The following is a 21,071-nucleotide window of genomic DNA, read 5'->3' as shown; positions in this document are numbered from 1 at the left end:
AGCTTCTAGTATATTGCAGTGCAAGTGGTTTTACATTCAAAAGTATTTTCCCAAAAGTTTTTGGTTTGAATTTTTATTTCAATGGTTTTAAATACATATTTTTTGGGACATTTTAACTTGAGGTTTTTTTTCCATTATTTTTTTTTCCCCCGTTTTTTTTTTTTTTTTTTTTTTTTACGTTTCCATTACAGTTTGACCATTTAAAAGGTTTATATGAATGCTTTAAATACATTTTGTTTAACATTAGATTTTGTATATTTTGAAAGCTTTTTTTTTTTTAATGCTTTCTAATTTAATTAGTGTGAATGTTTTAAAATAGTTTTGGCTTTTTTCATTTTTGTTTCTTTTTTATCTTGAATTTCCACTTCTTTTTTTTTAAAAGTTTGTTTGAGCTTTTTATTGTACCTATTTTGTATTAACTCATTCACTGGCAGCCATTTTTCACTGACGCAACCTCCTTCACTCCCGGCTGTTTTATTGGATTTTGACTGATTTTGGTTGATCTGGGATTCCTTCGAGATCCTTTGGGATGTTTTAGGCACTAACTTGTGACCAATTTGTTCCTCTTCCTGTGCAGCCTGCGGGACGAGAGAACGGCCCTGGTCAGCCATCTTGTCCCCAGAGGACCACACGTCTCTGACGATGCCGCAGTCACGCCGCCACACCAGCCTCATGCCGTTCCACGGCAACAACCTGTCTAAAAGTCTGTCCATTAGCAACATTGCTGGGTGAGTGGGCGGAACCATTTCCTCAATGACTGCCATCCATTGATAATATACATACGTTGATTAACTTAAGTGCGTGTGTTTGTCCGTGTAGTCCAGTGTTTGATGAGATTCCCATCAAGGGCCTGCGCTATCTTTCCCAGTCGACTGACTCGCTCAACAGGACCAATCAGGTCACAGAGTCTATGGAATCACTCACTGATGAAGGTCATTACACACCATCGCAACCATGTAAATAAATGGAGACCCAATTAAGACACCTTTATGACAGATGCATTTAGGAGACATAAAAAAAACGAGTAACATGGTAAACTGGCAGTTTTGCTGGTGCCTGTCGCAGGGACGGAGATGATGGACAGCCAGCTGATGGGCGAGTTTGAGGGCGAGGCCAAGGAGATGGAGGCCGACTCGTGGAGTTTAGGCGTGGAGCAGCAGTACCTGCAGCAGCTGGACCGCAACCTGGTCAAGAGGCAGGATGTTATCTACGGTACTTATCTCACATACAGACGATATGAATGATGAAGCTGCTATAAGCATCTTTAAATGTTTTGCTTACCTGTTCTACAATTACAATCCTAATAGGGATCAGCTCAAAATTCTCCCCACGTCCTGCTTGTCAGATTTAAAAAATAATAATTTTGGGGTGTGGTTACGATTTGTTTTAATTATAAAAAAAAACATGTATCCTCAAATATGAAAAAAATAAAAGGCATGAAAACGGTAAAATTACAAATCTGAATCACCACACGTTTGATTTTTGTTTTTAATCATCAAGCTGCCAAGTATTTATAAGTTTTTAATGTTTTTTTTTTATGCTAGAGCATACAGAAGGCTTTGATGCTAAAGAGAATGGTTGAAGCAATGGTAGTTTTTACAAAAACGGCCAGCAGGTGGCAGCAGAGTATAAGAGATCAACCAGGGCCATGTTGCAAAAGCTCTTTCCCCAAAAGCTAATTGCTGCAAAACGGAAACATAGAAATATTATTTTTTTCCTGAAATGAAAGGAGAGACTAATCTTTCTTTTGGTAGGTTCCATTTTTTATAGCAATAGAACACAATATTCTGTGGGGCTTTGCAAAATCCGTCAGAATCCAGTAAAACAGCCGGGGAGCAAAGGGGTTTGCTTCAGTGAAAATGGCTGGGAGTGAATGAGTTGATGTCCAAGATGTTACCACATTTAAGGCCTTCTTTAGCTTTAAAAATAACATGTAATCGCAAAATCAGTCATTCAAAGCTCTTACAAATGTAACAAAAATGATATTTCTTAGTCTAGAATTACTCTATGTAATAGATATGTATCTTCTTCTTTGATTGGCTACATTCCGAAACGTCACAGTAGACGTCAGCTTCCCCCACACACATAAAGACTTTGGTTGTGATTATTGAACACGTTAGTGATTTAAAATTGTCATCTCCGACTCGCTTTGGACCCTATTATCGAGACAAATCCACTTTTAACCTACCTATAATATATAGTTTTATAAGAATCTCATAAAACTAGATCATCAGGTGTTTCATGTCCTTAGTTGGGAAATTGGGACAAAAACAGACTGATTGTGTTGTGTTGTGTCATTTGGCACATCTATCCATCCATTATCTGAACCGCTTATCCTCACAAGGGTCACATGTCGGCTTAAAAAGGTATGGAAGCCCTAAACCAGGGATCAGCAACGGGCAGATTTATGACATTATTTACGTTAATCTACTCTACCGCAGAACTCATGCAGACAGAGATGCACCACATCCGCACGCTGCGCATCATGTCGGAGGTGTACAGCAAGGGCCTGCAAAAGGAAGTTCAACTGGAGCCACAGACCCTGGATCGGCTCTTTCCCGCCTTGGACGAGCTCCTGGAGATGCACACGCAGCTTCTCTTTCGCCTGCTGGAGAGGAAACGCGAGAGCCAGGCAGAGGGCGGCCGCTCGGAGCGAGGCGCGGTCGTCCAGCGGATAGGGGACATCCTCCTCAGCCAGGTGAGAGAGACGAACGTCCTCAAATGTGTCACGGCACTGTTGTTCGCATGCCAACATGGAATAGTTATCATGCCAACCAAAACATTAGCACCTAATTTGAAAATGCCACATTATTAAGGTTATGAGAAAGCAACAGAAAAGTATAGAAATAAACCACTGGATTATTTTTTGTTCTTTTATGTATCTATATTTATGTCTAAACATGCAGCAGGTCACATTGACCCACTTACATTGTGCTCCAAAGATACTCACAGAAATGATAATATGGTAAGGTATTAAGAAGAAAATTTATGAGAGTGAAAATTGCATTTACAAGAAAATACCTTCAGGCATAAATATGTACTACTAGTTACTAAATCAATCGCTGTGGGGGGGGAAAGTATAAAGTATTTACAAGAAAAGTCATATCATTGCAAGAAGAACTTACTAGATTAAAGAAAAGGTTTTGTAAAGCGACAAGTAAAAGCTTAAAAGATTCAATTAAAAGTTAATAAGAAACAAGTGAAAGTTAAAAAGAAAATAGTAACTAATCGGGTTTGCTAATGTAATGAGGAAAAAGTCACAAAATTACGAGTGTGCAATGTTAAATGAATAATGTATAATGTTAAGTGAAAATGTGTACAATATTAAGTCAGTAGAAAGTTTTGCAATGTAACAGGGAAGGACTGCTGATTTGTGAGTTATGCTGACTGAATCAAATATTGCCACGTTGTAATGTTACATGAAAAGTGTTAATGTTACAAAAAAAAAGTTACGCTACCACTAATAAGTAAAAAAGATTCAGTAGAAAAGTGGCAATATTAAAAGGATAGTTCAGGTTTTCTGGATATGAATCTCGTATGGCATCCTCACCTAAAGTTGTGTGCAATCAGCACTGACTTACCGCTGACAGCGTCCTGTGACCCGAGACCCGGTCCGGTTTTGGTCGAGACGAAGGTAGTTGGCTGGGGTCACTGAAATGCAGCGTTTTTCTTCTAAAAACAATTTGTGTTCAAAAGAGTGATACATTTGCATCACAAAACACAAAGCACATTAGAAAAAAGTCCGACTTCATTACCGCCGGGCACTGTTTTTCTGTTCGTATCACTGCGCGGATCACTGCATCCAGCAAAACGCTGTATTTCAGCGATCGGTGGCCGGAAACGACGCTGATGTGTGAAACCCGGAAGTCAAGTAACATTACCAGATGTTATAAGGGAATGCAAGTCCTAACGTTCCGACAAAATGGTTTTGAAGTTGCAAGAAAAGCATTTAAAAATATATGATAGGGAGTACAGAGAATACTTTTGTATTATATTGTAGTTTGAAAAAAAAAATATATATATATATATATACTGTGTATTGCCTTCTGTTATTTTGCGCACACTCTATATACTTTGTTGTCCGTGTCTCTGCAACGTTTTTTTTTAAAATAAGTTCTAACCCATTCTTTAAGTTCTCGGGATGCAACAGCGACAGCATGAAGAGGATCTACGGGAGATTCTGCAGCCGCCACAATGAGGCCGTTAACCTGTACAAGGACCTTCTGACCAAAGACAAACGCTTCAAGGCCTTCATCAAAGTATGTCTATCTTACTCTTCTTTTCCTTTGTAGGAGTTTTCCAAAGTATACGAGCAATGGAATTCTGTTGAATTTGCTGTTGAATTTCTGGCATATCTTTTTGAGACTATATATTTTTTCTTTCCAAGGGATGTAACCGAGTGAATTTTAGCAATTTAGTTGAAGATTTTTTTTTTCTTCCATCAGAAAAAGATGAGCAGCAGCATTGTTCGGCGTCTGGGCATCCCGGAATGCATCTTGCTGGTGACCCAGAGGATAACCAAGTACCCTGTGCTGATTCAGAGGATTCTGCAGCACACCAAAGGTCAGACAATTGCTGTGACTGGCGCAACGCTTGAGCTCATTGAGTACCTGAGGCAGTGGTTACCACCCACTGTGCAATGGCACATTAGTGTGCTGTGGAAGATCATCAGGTATTTGGAGGACCAAAACTTAAAAATAAATAAATGAATAAATAACTAAAAGTGAAAATAGAAACGAATATAAAAAAATTGATTTCAAAATTAAATGCAAATAAAAAATATAAATGGAAAGAAAAACAACAAAAATCGATATCCCTAAACAAATAAATTAAAGTAAAAAAAAATAAAATTAACGAAATTCAAAAAATAAAAATAAAAATAAATGTTGAAATAAATACAACAATAAATATATAAATATAATTAAATATCAATCAATAAATAAAAATGCTCTGCTCTCACTGTGGAGCCCAACCCAAGACCGCCCCCTTATTTGAATAACATTTCCATCTGACTGAGTATCTGCAACATGAAATAAATAAATGTGAGGGCAGAGCATTTTTATGTGTTGATTGATATTTAATTATATTTATATATTTATTTTTGTATTTATTTTGACATTTATTCTTATATTTATCAAAAAATAATAATCGTGTTTATTTATTTATTTATTTTTTTACTTAAATTTATTTATTTAGGGATATTTATATATATATATATTATTGTTCTTTTATTTACATTTGTATTTATTTTTTGGGACTGTATTTAATTTTTGAGCTATATTTTTATTTTATCAGTTTTTATTTTTACTTTTAGTCATTTATTTATTTATTTTGTCATTTATTTATTTTTAATTTTGGCAGTTTTGGTTCTCCATATAGGTGTGCAGCAGGAAATTTAACAATTTCCCTTGGTTGAGTTGAAAATTATACAAATAATATATCTTTATTCATATTTCTATGCCAGTGACATTTCATTACAGTCAGAATAAGTAAATGCTTTTCTAGATGCACTGTACCAATATCCTGAACTACTGCTACAGTGGTGTGGTGTGGTGGTGTCAACTACAGTATAATGAGCACAAAAAATACGCTACTTGGACGCTCACCGACTCAACTGCTTTCTACCGGGCGCAGAGGGCGACAGCGACTACGACGAGCTGTCCAAGGCGCTGCGCCTCATAAAGGAAGCGATCTCCGGCGTGGATGGCCGCGTGAACGAGCACGACAAGCGGCGGCGCCTCAAGGACTTTCACAGCCGCACTGACAGCAAGTCCATCATGATGATGAAAAGTGGCCAAATCTTTGCCCGCGAGGACCTGCTGCGGCGACGCCTGGTCCACGACGGCGCGCTGCAGCTCAAGAGCAGCCAGGGACGCCTCAAAGGTGCCGACATTCATTTAAACACAAACGAATATACAGAAAATGCCTAACAACGAATTCTCCGTCTTCTCAGACGTCCATGCGCTGCTCTTGTCGGACGTCTTGGTATTCCTACAGGAGAAGGATCAGAAATATGTCTTCGCCATGCTGGTAGGCATTCTCGCCGGAAAAGCACACCCAAATACTGTATATGTCAAAATTTTTAATTTTTTGGTAAGTAATAGTAATTTTTAATGATATTATATTATATATATATATATATACATTTTTTATATAGTATATTTTTTTCTTTTTTTTTTTACAATTTTAATTGTGGACAAAAAGAAAGTCGTAGCCATTTGCCAAGTATCACAGACAAAAATACACTAGAACGTGTGGGGGGGAATGAAATAAAAATAAGTATCCTTGAATTAAACATAAAACTCCACAAATAGGCCGACTTAAAGACCCAAAAATGTCTGCATATTAAAAATATTGTAAAAACATTATACTGTATATCAATGTCTATGTATTTTTTTTTAAAATATATTTCTAAAGATAATTACAAAAACAGTGGTATTCTCTGTATATCATAGCTATGAGCTTCTTTTTCCAGCTTAGCACACAACACAAACTGAGTAAGCGAGAGTAGAGGGGTGCGGAGGGGTGGGTGGGGATATTTGCCTGCGGCAAAGAAACCACACTCATCATGGCGAAATTGCCCAGCCATTTCAGAGCGGAGGCCTTTAAAAAGACAAATAACATGTTTGTGGATTGGAGGGCAGCCTTGGGCAAAAATACTCGAGTAGTGGAGCACAGACCTCCGCCAAGCCCAAAGCATCCCCAAATCATGACATCCTGGGTGATTATTTCCACTCGTGTCCTGTAGGTGGCAGTAAGGAACTTTAAGTGAATTTTACATTTTTTTTCTATTTTTACCACTGCAGCGCCATCTGATGGAACTGGTGGAACTGACCACTAGGCCCCCAATCCAAGCAGACTGTAACCTAAAAAAGTGAAACGCTTCGATTTGTACTTAATTACACGCTACGCAGTTTTGTATTTTTCATAGAATCTAAGAAGCCCCTTACATTACATCTAATTCAACCTCTATTTGACTAATTTGACTGTCTTTTTACCCCTTTAAATGTATGTTGTTGGTTATGATATTTGAGCTTTCCCTTCCACTGTGGATGACGACATTAACTATTTCCTATTGTTCTCCATCCTTTTTTTATCCCCTCATTCCACTCAATGCTACTCTAATCTTGCGCTTGTATTCCCCTGCTCACATTTGATGCTTCCTGTCATTTTTCCTTTCCCTGCTCGCCGCTTCACCAACCCATTTCCTGCCCACTGCCTCATCATCATCATCATCATCATCATCATCACCACCATCCTTTTCTCCTGTCATCTGTCTTCCTCCTCCTTCTCCTCGGCCCTCCCACCCACTGTCTAAACTAAACCTCCCCCTTTAGGACCAGCGCTCTACTGTCATCTCACTGCAGAAGCTGATTGTGCGCGAGGTGGCCAACGAGGAGCGCGGCCTTTTCCTCATCACGGCAGGTATCGAGAAGCCGGAGATGATGGAGGTGCTGGCCAGTTCCAAGGAGGAGCGCAACGCCTGGATGCAGCTAATACAGGACGCCATGCTGTCCATGTGAGTACACAATTGTAGCCCAATATTGATGGGCGTCCCTTTGCTTTGAGTTACACAGTCGATTCTATAGAGTAAATTTGACTCTATTTAGAGTGGGAGCAAATAGACTCAGTTTTAGAATATCACTCAAGGGTTGAGGAACAAACTCACGCCCTTCAGCTTGGGAGACGACCACACTACCACCTGAGCTATGCCACTCCTAGTGTTTGCTTATATCCAAGAGGAAACCAAACACATTGTTTTTGGTCTGTTGGAGTTAGGAAGATTCCAGCTGACACGAGCGATATACTCACACACAGCAGGAGCTGCGTGGATCAGGAGTAGATTGGCTGTCTTCCCAACATGAAGTCGTGGGTTTGTTCCTCAACCCTTGAGTGTCTTTTTTTGTTGTTGAAGTTTTTTTTATTTTACTCTCTTCCAAGTCTAAATTTGGCTCTATTTAGAGTGGGACCAAATAAACTCAGTTTAGAGTAAAATTTACTCGACAGAATTTACTGTATAGGCCTGTGAATCATCTCAGGAGTTGCCTGAGTCCTAGGACAGGCACTAAAGGAGATCATCAGTTATGCTGTAGGAAAATTATTTATTTTTCTTTTCGACAAACAATGTACAGTAATGCCCTGAATATTCACAGGTCACTATTAACTCATTCACTCATTTTCACTGAAGCAACCCCCTTCATTCCCGGCTGTTTTACTGGATTTTGACTGATTTTGCAAAGCCCACTATTGTGTTTTATTGCTAAAAACATGGAACCTACCAAAAGAAAGATTAGAGTCTCTTCTTTTATCAGGAAAAAAGTATATTTCTATCTGTTTCCGTTTTGCAGCAATTAGCATTAGAATATAGCTAAGTTTCGTCATTATTCACAAATCCGTTTAGAACTGTGGGTAAATGAGCTTGTTTGCAACACGGTCCTGGTTGATCTCTTATACTCTGCTGCCACCTTCTGGCAGTTTTTGTAATAACTACAATTGCTTCAACCATTCTCTTTAGTTCAGAGGCTGCATCAAAGCCTTCTGTATGCTCTAGCATAAAAAAAATAAAAAACGTATAAATACATTTTTGGGACACTGATAATTCAAATAGAATGTATTTATACATTTTTGGGAGCAAATGAGTTCATTAACAAATTTGCCTATTTATGTGTTTGATCTGGAATCTTTCTAGCTAAGTGTTAAAAAAAGAAAAGAAAAAAACTTACCTATTTCAAAAGTAGGAGGCAGTTGCGGCATTGTACTGATAAAAATGATCAAGAGTAAATAGTAATAATAATGGTAAAACTTGCGATAAAAATGTCAGTTCCTTGTACGTAAACGTGTTGCGGTTTTGCGGCGCAGGGACAGGGACGAGGACGAGGGCATTCCCAGCGAGACGGAAGACGACAAACGGCAACTGGAGATCAAAGCCAAAGAAATGAGAGGTGAGCAAATGACTCCGAAATGTCTTCCAGACGCTGATTCAGTATCGTCAAGCGTGAAACTGTCCCCCCTCTCGTTCCTTTAGACCTGCTGAAGCAGAAGGATAGTGAGATCATGTCCCTGCTGGAGGAGAAGGTGCGGCTCTTCCGGGGCTTGTGCGAGGGCTCCAGCCCGGTCGAGCAGGCCTGCCGACGGAGCGAACCCTTCTTCAGGTCACCTGGCGGGCCGGAGCCCCCCAGGGGGGCGTGCATCATGAAGGACGCCTTGCAGGAAGGTAAGCGGAGGAGGCTTAAATGCCGTCAATGAGTCTTGTGCTTGGTGAGGATGCTCGAGATGTTTGTTATTGCTTCCGGGCCCTGCTGCTTCTCTTCTAAATGCAAATTGTTCTCACACTCCATTGTCCTTAAGGACACAGCTGCAGTGTCGACTGCTTTTGTTTTTCTGACAACGCAATTCGCCAACTTCGGCACTAAAGTGACTTTTAATGTCTTTTACACTTCGCAACTTCCTGCAAGCCACGCGAGCAAACGGAGAACGCGGTGATAAGGATTCACTCTCCACAATTTTTAGCAGACTCATCACTTTGCACCTTCGGGGCAGCCATGGCCAAGCGGTTAAGATTGTCACCTGTCACCGTTGTGGTGTCCTTGAGCAAGACACAGATACCCCAAACTGCTCCCCGGGCGCTTAAGCAACCCGCTGCTCCAGTGTCTGTTTGCTGTCATGGGTTCTGTACATTTTCTTCTTCGTGGAAATAAATGGAGCGACTAGAAATAATCTATCTTGAGACAGAAAGATGCATGGCACGCTCGGTCACACAATATGCGCGTCATAGGATTGATATGATGACACGTCCTGCTCGTCTTTCATGACAGCCACCACCTTTCACAATCGGAATTCAAATCTCCACTAGGAATCACCCGCAGAGCCCAAAATCACAGAATCAAAATTAATTTTATTGCCATTGTTTGTCAAAGGTACATTCACGATGAAGATTTTTTTAAACATTTTATTATTATTCTGAAGTGCGATTGGTCATGCACTCCTTCTTTTGTGCATGCACTAGAAGTGTAGTAATTATATTTATTTGCCATTTATTCTTGATGACTGCCATTTTGCGCATTACAAAAAAACACAACGAGAAATCATCCATAGTAAAAATAAAAAACAGAAATATATAAAATATCTCAAAACAATGCAATGACGCGATATGATGGCTCTTCTTGCTTTTTATGACAAGCAGCACCTTGCGCAATAGATGCAACCTAAATGACTAGAAAACCCCCAAAAACTCATTACACGCAGTCAGCATTATACCAGTTTGTTTCCCCCCCTTTCTGTCTTTTAAAAATGTGTTCCCTTAACGTGGCTGAGAACTAAATGCGGGAGAGGTTTGTCCTCCTCCATGCTTGTCTTTGTTTGTTAGCATGTAGCCGTAGCAATTAGCGGTAATGAACATTGCTAGTCGACTTAGAAAACCATCAATTTAAGGCCTGTTGAAGATGTCTCGTTTTGTACTGGCGTGCTTTTCTTTTTGCACACGTTCCGCCTCATTTCACCCAAGCACGCTAACTGTTATTTTCACTCGATTTGATAAAATACGCATTTGCATCCTCCCCCGCTCTGCTAAACATCCATTTAGGCATACATATACATTTACATATGGAGCATCCTGAAATCATTCATGGACATTGGCGCTTCACTCTTTCCAGGTTTCGTTACAGCCTCGAAACAGAATTGGGTACGTTCAAAATTTCTACACATGACACCACATAAGGACAAAGGGGGGAGGCTCCAAGAATACCGCCAAGTCACCAAAGGAGTCGCTTCAGTATGTGAATGTGTCCTGAATGGCCTTTTGTGTCCCAGCCAGACTTTAATTTGAATCTCTGGAGGGATCTGAAAATGACTGTGCACCGACGGTCCCCATCAAACCCAATGGTGCTTGAGAGGTGCTGCAAAGAGGAACGGGCAAAACTGCCCAAAGATACTGTAGGTGTGCCAAGCTGGTGGCATCCTATTCAAAAAGCCGGCAGGTTGAAAATGATGCCAAAGGTGTGAACATTTCTGAGGGAACCCGGTCCGTTTATCTTTAATACTTGTGTCATTTCTTGGAGGGGGGGGGGGGGGGGGGTTTATCGTTGTTCAAAAATTTTTTGTAAAAAAGAAAAATCGCAGTGTCATTATGGTGTGTTTAGAGAAACCAAATGAATTTAATTCCATTTGGAATAACTGAGGTGCCCGGAATACATCGTGGATGCACTGTGCCTTTATTTATATTTATGTTCAAAATACAAGGGAATTTTTTTTCTTCTTCTTTTAAAACCGTCAGTATAGACTTCATCTTTCCACTTGTACGCCCCATGGCGAACATGGCAGCAGCGGTAATGTGATTACTTGTGCTGACGCACACACACACACACACACACACACACACACACACACAAGTGAAGTATCGTCAACATATTTGAATGCGAAGTACGTGGAACAGGTTGTTGCTTGGCAACCGCTAATGTAACTCGGTTAGCCGGATGATTCACTTACTGACCGCGCATCGATTTTGTCTGCGTTTGTGTGTGTTGCGTGCGTGCGTACGTACGTGTGTGTGACACAGTGGAGACGCTGCAGAGCCTCGTGAACAGCAGCCTGGGCGGGGCCATGGCCGGCGTCCAAGATGGCGTAAGCGGAGGGGGAGCGCCCGGCTCGGGGTGCCTGCCCCGACGGGCCGAGACCTTCGGCGGCTTTGACAGTCACCAGATGCACCTCAGTAAGAGTAAGTGTGGACGCTTTATTAGGTACAGCCCAGGGTTGATTTAGCTTTGGAATTTTCATTTTAGTTAGTTTTCATTTCGTTTTGAGTTTTGAATTATTAGTTTTAGTTATTTAAAAAAAAATCTGTTTTAGTTCGATTTTTTTTTATGTGTATCACTTGTTCGCAATATTTAATGAACACGATGGCAAAATGAAAAAATGAAAATACTTTCTTTTTTTTTGTTGTTGTCTGAAGGTGCTTTTCTATTGGCTGCTGCTAGATGACATCACTTCTGTGCGACACACTTTCAAACGTCTTTATTCCGGTTAATATTGAAATAAATATACTTAAAATCACATTTAAAATCATCTCCATAGGCTCATGCATGAAATTAATTACCGAAGACTTAAACGAAGGACATTTTAGTTATAATTATTGTTCGTTTTGTAAACATAAAATGTAGTTTTTAGTTAGTTTTCATTTTTTAAAAGCATTTTATTGCCACCGTGTTTGGTTAAATAAAGCTGTTAGTCATGTAGCTAGCTAGCTTAGTGAGACGGATGCTGGCTGGTCTATGTCTTTTATTTTATTTTTGTAATTTTTTTGTGGGGCGGTATTGTGGTGGGCGCTGCGCTGGGGATTTGTTTTTAAATGTACTTTTTTTTTTAAAGTACTTTGAGTTGCATTTTTTTGTATGAAAAGTGCTATAAAAATAAAGATATATTGATTGATTGATATGTCTGTCTCGTGTCCTGTAGACGGAGACAAAGACGAGAGTGAGGATTCCACCAGAGATCTGCGGAGGACTGAGTCCGACAGTGTCCTAAAGAAGGTACGATAACATCACCACAGATCCACATTGATGTTTATTTCTGGCATTGCAGATTAATTTTTTATTTTTAACTCTCTAAAAAAAAATTATCTTGTGCAAGTATCAACTGTGGATTATTTCTCTGTGTTTTGCTTATTTCTGTGCACGGTGACGGTTGTCATGAATAATTGGCAATGAACGGTCAAACGTTACATAATATTAATATCACATAACTTGGTTTTCTTGTAAAGTTGACTCTTTTTGGTCCCCTTGTTGCGTAAGTGTTACGTAATCGTCTGCGTTTGACAACCGCACGGCCACACACACTCACGTGCACGCACACTGACACTGATTTTTGTTTGTGTGTTTGTGTGTCGGCAGGGAGGAAACGCCAACCTGCTGCAGCTGCTCAAGAGGAACAGCGAGGTAAAGATGCCACTTCCCGTGGCTAACCTGATTAGCGAGGCCACTGTTGACATGGAAACCAGCCCAGTTGGTCTTTTCGGCCGCTGTGGAGCTGGTTCTCGCACGGCCACTCGTCATTTACTGTCTGTTTTATAAATTGCGTCATCATCCATAAATCAATATGTATTGATCATGTAAATATTTCTCAGAGGTGCTTATTGCATTGTGTTTACCAACAGCAGGTGCTCCACAGCGTCTCCAATCTGCACTTCCTGCTCAGCACGCTGCAGGTACGAAAACCTCGACGCAATTCATGTCCTTACCAACTTGATTTGGAATTAAGTTGCGTTGATTTTTCTCAGAATTTTTTTTGCTGAAATGACTTAAGCGTTCCAGGCTATAGCGCCACCTGTCGCTATCGCATGAGTCTGACTATGGAGTAAGATCACTGTCAAAAAGGCGTATCTGTAAAAAACGATTCTTATCCGTAATAGTAATGTGTGTGTGATATTTTTTTCTTGTGAGTACGAATCAAAATTATGCGTATGGATTTTTTTTTTTTTTTTGCGGATACGACTCCTCGGTTGTGAATATGCCTCCACTGCTGTGGATACGAATCCAGAACATGCAAATTACGATGACGTCACAGGCAGGTCAAAGGGGAAACTAGTCGAGCCGCAATTCCTCCACTTGCGCATGCGGCAAAATATTTATTTTTTGCATGCGGCAAGGAGATAGCGTAAAATGCGTATTTAAAAAATAAATAATTAAAATAAAATTGGATACTGAACTGTGAAAAGCCCCGTCCAAAGTGTCTTTTATCTTCTTAGCGCATGCAAAACACAAAAATCTTCTTGGTGGAGGAATCGCGGCTCAACTAGTTTCCCCTGTGACCTGCCTGTGACATCATCGTAATTTCAATGTTCTGGATTCGTATCCACAGCAGTGGGGGCGTATTTACAACCGATGAGTCGTATCCGCAAGAAAAAAATTCACACACGCACAATTTTGATTCGTAGTCGCAAGAAAAAGAAATCATACACACACATTTTTGACACGCAAAATCACGAAACATTACTATCACGGATACGAATCGTTTATCATGGATACGAAACATTTATCACGGCTATGCCTTTGTTTTTTGTTTTTTACGGATACGCCTTTTTGACAGTGATCTTACTAATGCATGTTCGCATTAGATGACAACAAATAACGCCTTTGGCTTCCGTGTATTTTCTTCTTCTTTTTTGTTCAGGCAGTGGTGGTGCAGCAGGACAGCTTCATCGAGGACCAACGTCAGGCCCTTAGCGAGCGATCGCCGTCCTCGTCGTCACGGACGTCCTCCCGGCCCAGCTCGCTGATCGAGCAGGAGAAGCAGCGGAGCCTGGAAAAGCAGCGGCAGGAGTTGGCGTCACTGCAGAGGCAGCAGGCGGCGCACGCCGAGGAGCGGCGCCGGCGCGAGAAGGAGTGGGAGCTCAGGGAGCGTCTTCTCGGCGACAAGGAGTCGCTGCTCAACGTGCAGGTGCAAAGCAATGACATGACGAATGTATAACTTCATTTAGGGCTGGGCAATACACGGAATTAATTCCATTAATCGTCATTTTAACTCATTCACTTGCAGCCATTTTCACTGAAGCAATTCCCTTCGCGCCCAGCTCTGGATTTGAAAGGCCCACAGAATATTGTGTTCTATTGCTATAAAAAACATGGAACCTACCAAAAGAAAGATTAGAGTCTGTTCTTTCATTGGGAAAAAAAGTATATTTGTATCTGTTTCCGTTTTGAAGCAATTAGCATTAGAATTTTCATCCTTATTCACAAATCTGTTTAAAACAGTGGGGGAAAGAGCTTTTTACAACATGGCCCTGGTTTAGCTCTTGTACTCTGCTGTCACCTGCTGGCCATTTTGGTAATAACTATCATTGCTTCAAGCATTCGCTTCAGTTCAGAGGCTGCATCAAAGCCTTCTGTATGCTCTAGGGACACTTAAAACTTTTAAAATAGAACCTATTTATACGTATTTGAGTTATGAAGCAAAATCCAGCTGTTTTTGTCCATCACAGGGGGCGGCCATTTTGCCACTTGCTGTCGACTGACGATAACATCCCAGTTGCTCAGGGCTCGGGCAATGGCCAATTGCAGCTCACCTGTTTTCTGAAGCTGAGCTGTGATTGGTTGTTGCCTGAGTAACTGTGATGTCATCTTCAGTCGACAGCAAGTGGCAAAATGGCCGCCCCCCGAGATGGACAAAAATAGCTGGATTTTGCTTCATAACTCACATTCCACAAATGTAATATTAATCATGATATCATGTTTTGACAAGTGAGGTCACATATCACATATTACTGTCAAGAAATGTTGAAGGTTGACTTGACTACAAAATCACATTTTTATCAACCCAGCGATACAGTTCATCATTTTTGAACATTGTAAAACGCATTTGTCACTGCAGCAGGAAGAACTGTCCAAGCAGCAGCGAGCGCTGGAGGACGAGAGGCGGGAGCTGGCGAGTCGTAAGGAAGACTACCAGAGGGACCTGGAGAGGCTGCGGGACGCCCAGAGGAAGCTGGACAAGGACAGGGAGGCCCTGCAGAGGCAGCTCGACAAGATGGACGAGCTGCGACGCGCTGAGGTGAGCAGCAACACAAAGTCACTTTGAACAGGAGAAAGTTGACCTCTGACGCGTGTTAAACGTGCCGGTTATTTATGCTAACGATTAATTGCATTTAATTATGTGTGCTATGGTCAAACAGGATTTGCTAATGGTCGTTGGGAGCATTTCATTTATTACTGAAAGCCTGCCATGCTGGGTGCGTGTAATTTTTTCGAATTTTTTTTTGGTCTCGCAAGACCTTGCGGTCAATATATCGTAACGTTAATTTTTGCCTCATTAAAAAAAAAAAATACTTGACGTGTGCGCTTCTCGAGTGGTGAGCAATAAAACGCATCCTCGGGTCAAATGATGTGAAAATGGAAGCCACCGGCAAAGTCGTCAGCATCATACGTCGGATAAATTCATCTCTGTATGTGGCCAGATGTTGCGTCATCCATTTCATGAAAGAAACTGAAGACAGTTGCTCCTCATTTAATTGATGAGGTGTCGCCGCCGTCGTCTCCGCTTGTCTGTTTTCGAAATCGCAAGATGTTGCGTCATATGAGTCGGTATAATCTGAACTTTTCCCCACACTTAACTCATTCACTCGCAGTCATTTTCACTGAAGCAACCCCCTTCGCTCCCGGTTGTTTTGACTGGATTTTTGTTGGACTAATTTTGCAAGGCCCACAGAATAAAGTTAAATTAAGTTAAAGTACCACTGATTGTCACACCCAACTTGTGTTCTATTGCTATAAAAACATGGAACCTACCAAAAGAAAGATTAGAGTCTATTCTTTCAGCTGGGAAAAAGTATATTTCTATCTGTTTCTGTTTTACAGAAATTTGCATTAGAATATAACTAAGTTTTATCATTATTAACAAATCTGTTTAAAACAGTGGGGAAAAGAGCTTTTTGCAACATGGCCCTGGTTGATCTCTTACTACTCTGCTGCCACCTGCTGGCCGTTTTTGCTTCAACCATTCTTTTCAGTTCAGAGGCTACATCAAAGCCTTCTGTATGCGCTAGCATAAAAATAAACATATAAATACGTCTTTGGGAGCATGGTAATATTTAAAATAGAATATATTTATACGTTTTTGGGAGCAAATGAGTTGAGCAAATATCGTATTTATTTATAGATGGAGTTAATAAGTTCACTCTTTAAGTAGTGCAGTCCACATGTTTAAATATTATTGAATAGACATTAAACATGAAAAGTTGGGCTCTGCACTTTAGTTTATATAATTCATTACGGATTTACAGTATTATGCATAATATGGCAATATTGAGGAAAAATCATTCAGCCCTAATAGAAATGAACATAACTGCTCGAAATAAAACGGAGCCAAAAAGCGCAGGAACATGTTGCGCCTCTTACTGCCAATAATACACACAGTAGAAATCCATAGAGTTAAGGAAAAGTCAAAGGCGCCCAATGTAACGCTCAATGAATGTGACTGCACCTTTTGGCAGTTTTTTGCACAGAAGAAATCAACGTAAACGGGTAGAAATAGTCAAAAGAACAAAGTCAGGTATTTAAAAAAAGACATTTGAAAATATTCCCCTCTTGACCTGCAGAGGACTCCTTCCACCGCCTCGGAAGATTCCCAGTTGGCGGGCAGCTGCCAATCTCTGGACCTCATGGACCCCGTGGACGTGTCCTCGTCTTCCTCCTCGTCTTCCTCGTCGCAGCGCTGCAAGGCCAAGACGCGCGGCCTCAACCCGTTCACGTCCTCGTCCTCTTCGTCGTCATCGTCCGCGGCCGTCCTGAAGGCCGGCGAGGCCCACACGCAGCTGTCCAAAAGCCTGCTGCAGCTGGCCAAGCGTCGGGGCAAGGAAGGCAAAGACAAGCGCAAGAAGAAGGTGAAAGGTCAGGCCGCAGGTACGCATCTACTTTATGATAATCCAATCAATCACATGGTTAGGCATATTGGGATGTTGTGATAATAAGAAGAAGAAATAGTTTTCAAAAATAGTCATATGTTTACAACAAAAATATATAAATAATAATACAGCCATCCATCCATGTTCTATATCGCTCGCTTCAACTCAAAGAGGTGGCTCTGGGCGACAGGTGGGGTACAACCTGGGATTGCCAGCCAATCATAAGATACAGAAAATATTTTATGTTAAATTAATTTATATAAGGGCTGTCAGGTGAATACAATCTGTAATCGTAATTAGTCGCATGACTTCAATAGTTAACTCACAATTAATCACAAATTTTATATCAGTTCTAAATTTACAATAAAATATTTTTTGCTACTCTTGTAGACGTAAAAGTGGAAACAAATTTAAACTAATATTTGCTGCATATTTCATTCATTGATACAGTAATTTCATCATAATTCATAAAATTTAATTAAAATTAAAAAGATGTACTGTAAAAAATGGGAATGATATTGATTTGTGTTTAGGTCATTTTCTGCCACTAGATGGCATAATTGCATTTTTTTAGACAGTGAATGCTCAGTACATTTTTTGTGTCATATTAAGAGCTATCTAATCTTTAACCATGTAGTAACTTGTGAAATTCTGCACATTTTTAAAATGATAAAATACAACTTGACCCCAGTCTTCACAAATATATGCATTATTATTACATTTATTACTGCAAAATTTTGATGTGGATGTGTCTGTTGTGTGGCGACTGGAATACCCCCAATGCAGGCTTTTCAAGTAAAGGGTAGTCATTAATCGTGCCTTTAAATTAATTTAATTTAATTAACTCAAAATTAGTGACTAATTTTGAAATATATATATATATATATATATATATATATAATTTTTTTTTAGGTATTTCCCAATTATTTAAAAAAATGCTCAAATTAACTCCAAAGTCTAGTAAACGCACTTATGTAAATAGTTCTCTATTCACAAATCCCATTTGAACATTGTCCATTCCAGAGTCCCAGCACCTCTCTGAGGCTCCTCTGGATGGAGAGATCTTCTTCTGCTGACTCTCCTCATCCTCGTTCCTCATCCTCGCTCAGCGACAAGACTTTCGAGCTCGCCTTCCGCTCTGTCGCGACACAGGAAGTGTCTTCCCTGTCGTTGTGGCGTGCGAGCGGCCCCCCGTAAGCAAACGACCACAAAATGGCCACCAATGATTTTGACGCAGGCTTTTCCTTTGTGTTCCCCCCCCCTGCTATCGCATAAACACACTTTTTGGCTAGTACACATACACGCGCAGTCGCGGAGGTGTGTCCACATGGCGCTCGGCAAACAGACAGGAATGTCAACAAGCTCCATATGGCGCCGCAGCCCGAAAACAGAAAGCAATTTCAACTTTAAAACCGCGACAGGAAGTGCATAGGGAAAAATGTCAAAATAAAATACAACATACTGTGTTAGACTCCAAACAACTTGCATGTTGCTTTACTTTGATGAAACAATCGCGCCTTACCGGCAGTCCGTTGTCACTAAAGTTTGTGTTGATCACACCCGTTGGATTTTTCAAAAGTAACCGGATCCATTTTCAAGCACTTTGCTCACCATTTAGTTTTTTTGTTTTTTGTTTTGGCTGTCAGACCAAGACCATCTCGGTTGTTTTTCAAGTGACAACTGATTGGAGGAAGAAAAAAAACACGACAAGCACATACAGAAAAAATCTCAGTTAAAAACAAAACAAAAGCGACCTTTTTCCGCTTCACTCACTTAATTCTGCGATACTGTACCTTGTTTTATTCACAATGAACGTCATTGTCCGACAAAAAACCTCTACAGTACTGCAAAATTTTCTGTAAAGTGTCATGTATGTACAATGTCAAATGTATCAAATTCTGAGACACATTTTGATGTCCGACACAAAAATCTGTTCAGCCAAATCTTGTGATTCATTTTATTTTTGTTAAATTCAAAAAGCATTCCTTGTTTTTCTGAATCACGAAATTCAGAGTTACTTGTTTTATTCATGTTGAATGTTGTCCAGCGAGATGTACATATCCAAATTTGGGGACATTTGTTCTTCTGATCAAAATCTCAAAATCGCAGAGAACTATTTCATTCACATCGAACGTCGTCGTCCGTACGAAGAACTTTTTGAAAATCACAAAATTCGGAGGTACACGTTTTTGTTTTTGCTTTGAATGTCATTGACAGACAAAAAGCAAGCACCGACTGCCAAATTTTGTGATTTCTGCTTATACAAAAAAAATTTAATCTTTGTTTCACTGAAGTCCGTCAATCACTAAATATCTGTTTTATTTTATTTTAAGCCTGATCTGTTTGGCGCTGAAAAGCGCCTCGCTAACTCGCTTTTGAGCTGAAATCGGTTTTATTTGCACAAATTTAGTGACTTTTTTGTACAATTTTTTGGGAGTGTGTCTTTTGAAAAAAATGATAAAAAACACAACTTTCAGTGATACATTGGATAGCAATGCTTAACCCGCCTTTAATTTAATGCTCGTTTCGTTTGCATCGAATGTCGTTCTCCGCCAAAAAGCACATACTGTCAAATGAAGTGTTTTTGTATAAACGAAAAGACATTTATGATTTAAAAATAAATAAATCACAAAATTCATTGTAGCTTTATCATCAGACTGCTCCATTAAACCCTCGTATGATTTGAATCCTATCTTTTTCTAAATGAGAGAAAAAAGACTTTTTCTTTTCTTTTATTTTTTTGCTTTTTCAAAGAATAAAAATCCACAATTGGGACCACAGAAGCCTACTTTTGCTGTCTGCCACATTTATCGATTGTTAATACAAATAGACCTAAAAAATAAATAAAAATACTTCAGCATTTGGTGATACATCGGACAATACCACTAACCAGATTTCAATTTTATTAGAGTTGATTTATTGGCTACCTGCAGGACAGGTAAAAGCAGACAGGAAGTTTGAGTACATTAATGACATTAATGGAAGGCTCCGGAACCACCAAGGGGCACTGTGGGTTATGACATTTGTTATTACTTGTAACCAAATGATTCCACCTTGACACGCAAGTCACAATGAGCGGGTTGGCCGTCGCTTTATTGTGAAAGGACAACGAGCTCTTCTACTTCCTGTCAAGGACAATCAAGTCGATCAAGACGCCGCCGAGCCTTTTTTGTTGGTTTTTCACGAGCTAGCGGCGAAATGCACTAAAAGATAGAAGAGCTTGCTTGTTTCAGTCTTTGTGAAGTAAAAAAAACAAAAAAAGAATACAAATGTAAATACAATTTATGTATAAAACAAATCGAATGTAAAAAAAAAAAGTTGCTTTTGTGATTTATTACAATATTTTCTAAGGATGTTTTATTTATGTTATATGCTCCCCCTTTTGGTGATGCCTCTCACCTAATAAAAAAAATATACAAGATGTTTTTGATTGTTTGATTGAAATCTCAGTTTTTCCAGTTTTCTTGAACGCAACATTTTCAAAACCACATACAGTGCTGCATGTTATTTTCATGTAATTATTAATTATGTGACCAAAAAAAACGGACTATTTGATGGATATTAGTTATGCCATGTTGTACCGGGCACTGAGGACAGACGCGCGTTCCTTCCTGTGCGTCTACCTGATCTATCGTCACACGTTACCGATAAAAGCGCGCGACAATGTGGCAAGTGTTTGTAT

General features: G+C 39.9%; 1 protein-coding gene across 4 annotated transcripts in view; it reads left to right on the top strand.

Annotated features, from left to right (window-relative positions):
- Positions 1 to 20,812, top strand: part of akap13a (A-kinase anchoring protein 13a) — a 93,392-nt gene extending 72,580 nt beyond the window's left edge. For 2 of the 4 annotated variants that reach the window (XM_086071388.1, XM_086071384.1), the window contains 19 exons: positions 578 to 728; positions 820 to 956; positions 1,066 to 1,212; positions 2,442 to 2,698; positions 4,134 to 4,259; positions 4,446 to 4,563; positions 5,635 to 5,883; positions 5,954 to 6,030; positions 7,338 to 7,519; positions 8,860 to 8,942; positions 9,026 to 9,214; positions 11,555 to 11,713; positions 12,451 to 12,524; positions 12,885 to 12,929; positions 13,148 to 13,198; positions 14,164 to 14,430; positions 15,361 to 15,540; positions 17,084 to 17,387; positions 18,413 to 20,812. In XM_086071388.1, the coding sequence (XP_085927514.1) occupies positions 578 to 728; positions 820 to 956; positions 1,066 to 1,212; positions 2,442 to 2,698; positions 4,134 to 4,259; positions 4,446 to 4,563; positions 5,635 to 5,883; positions 5,954 to 6,030; positions 7,338 to 7,519; positions 8,860 to 8,942; positions 9,026 to 9,214; positions 11,555 to 11,713; positions 12,451 to 12,524; positions 12,885 to 12,929; positions 13,148 to 13,198; positions 14,164 to 14,430; positions 15,361 to 15,540; positions 17,084 to 17,387; positions 18,413 to 18,465 (2,849 nt within the window). In that variant the 3' untranslated portion in view covers positions 18,466 to 20,812. Of the gene's footprint in view, positions 1 to 577; positions 729 to 819; positions 957 to 1,044; positions 1,213 to 2,441; positions 2,699 to 4,133; positions 4,260 to 4,445; positions 4,564 to 5,634; positions 5,884 to 5,953; positions 6,031 to 7,337; positions 7,520 to 8,859; positions 8,943 to 9,025; positions 9,215 to 11,554; positions 11,714 to 12,450; positions 12,525 to 12,884; positions 12,930 to 13,147; positions 13,199 to 14,163; positions 14,431 to 15,360; positions 15,541 to 17,083; positions 17,388 to 18,412 lie in introns of all 4 variants that reach the window. The other 2 variants (XM_086071385.1, XM_086071386.1) reach the window with 2 other exon arrangements.
- The last annotated feature ends 259 nt before the right edge of the window (positions 20,813 to 21,071 follow it).

The sequence above is a fragment of the Leptonotus elevatus genome, chromosome 3 (assembly GCF_054856555.1).
Source record: "Leptonotus elevatus isolate MCC_2025b chromosome 3, RoL_Lele_1.0, whole genome shotgun sequence".
Taxonomy (NCBI): Eukaryota; Metazoa; Chordata; class Actinopteri; order Syngnathiformes; family Syngnathidae; genus Leptonotus; species Leptonotus elevatus.
The sequence above is the reverse complement of the archived record's forward strand: the minus strand, read 5'-3'. Positions and strand labels throughout refer to the sequence as shown.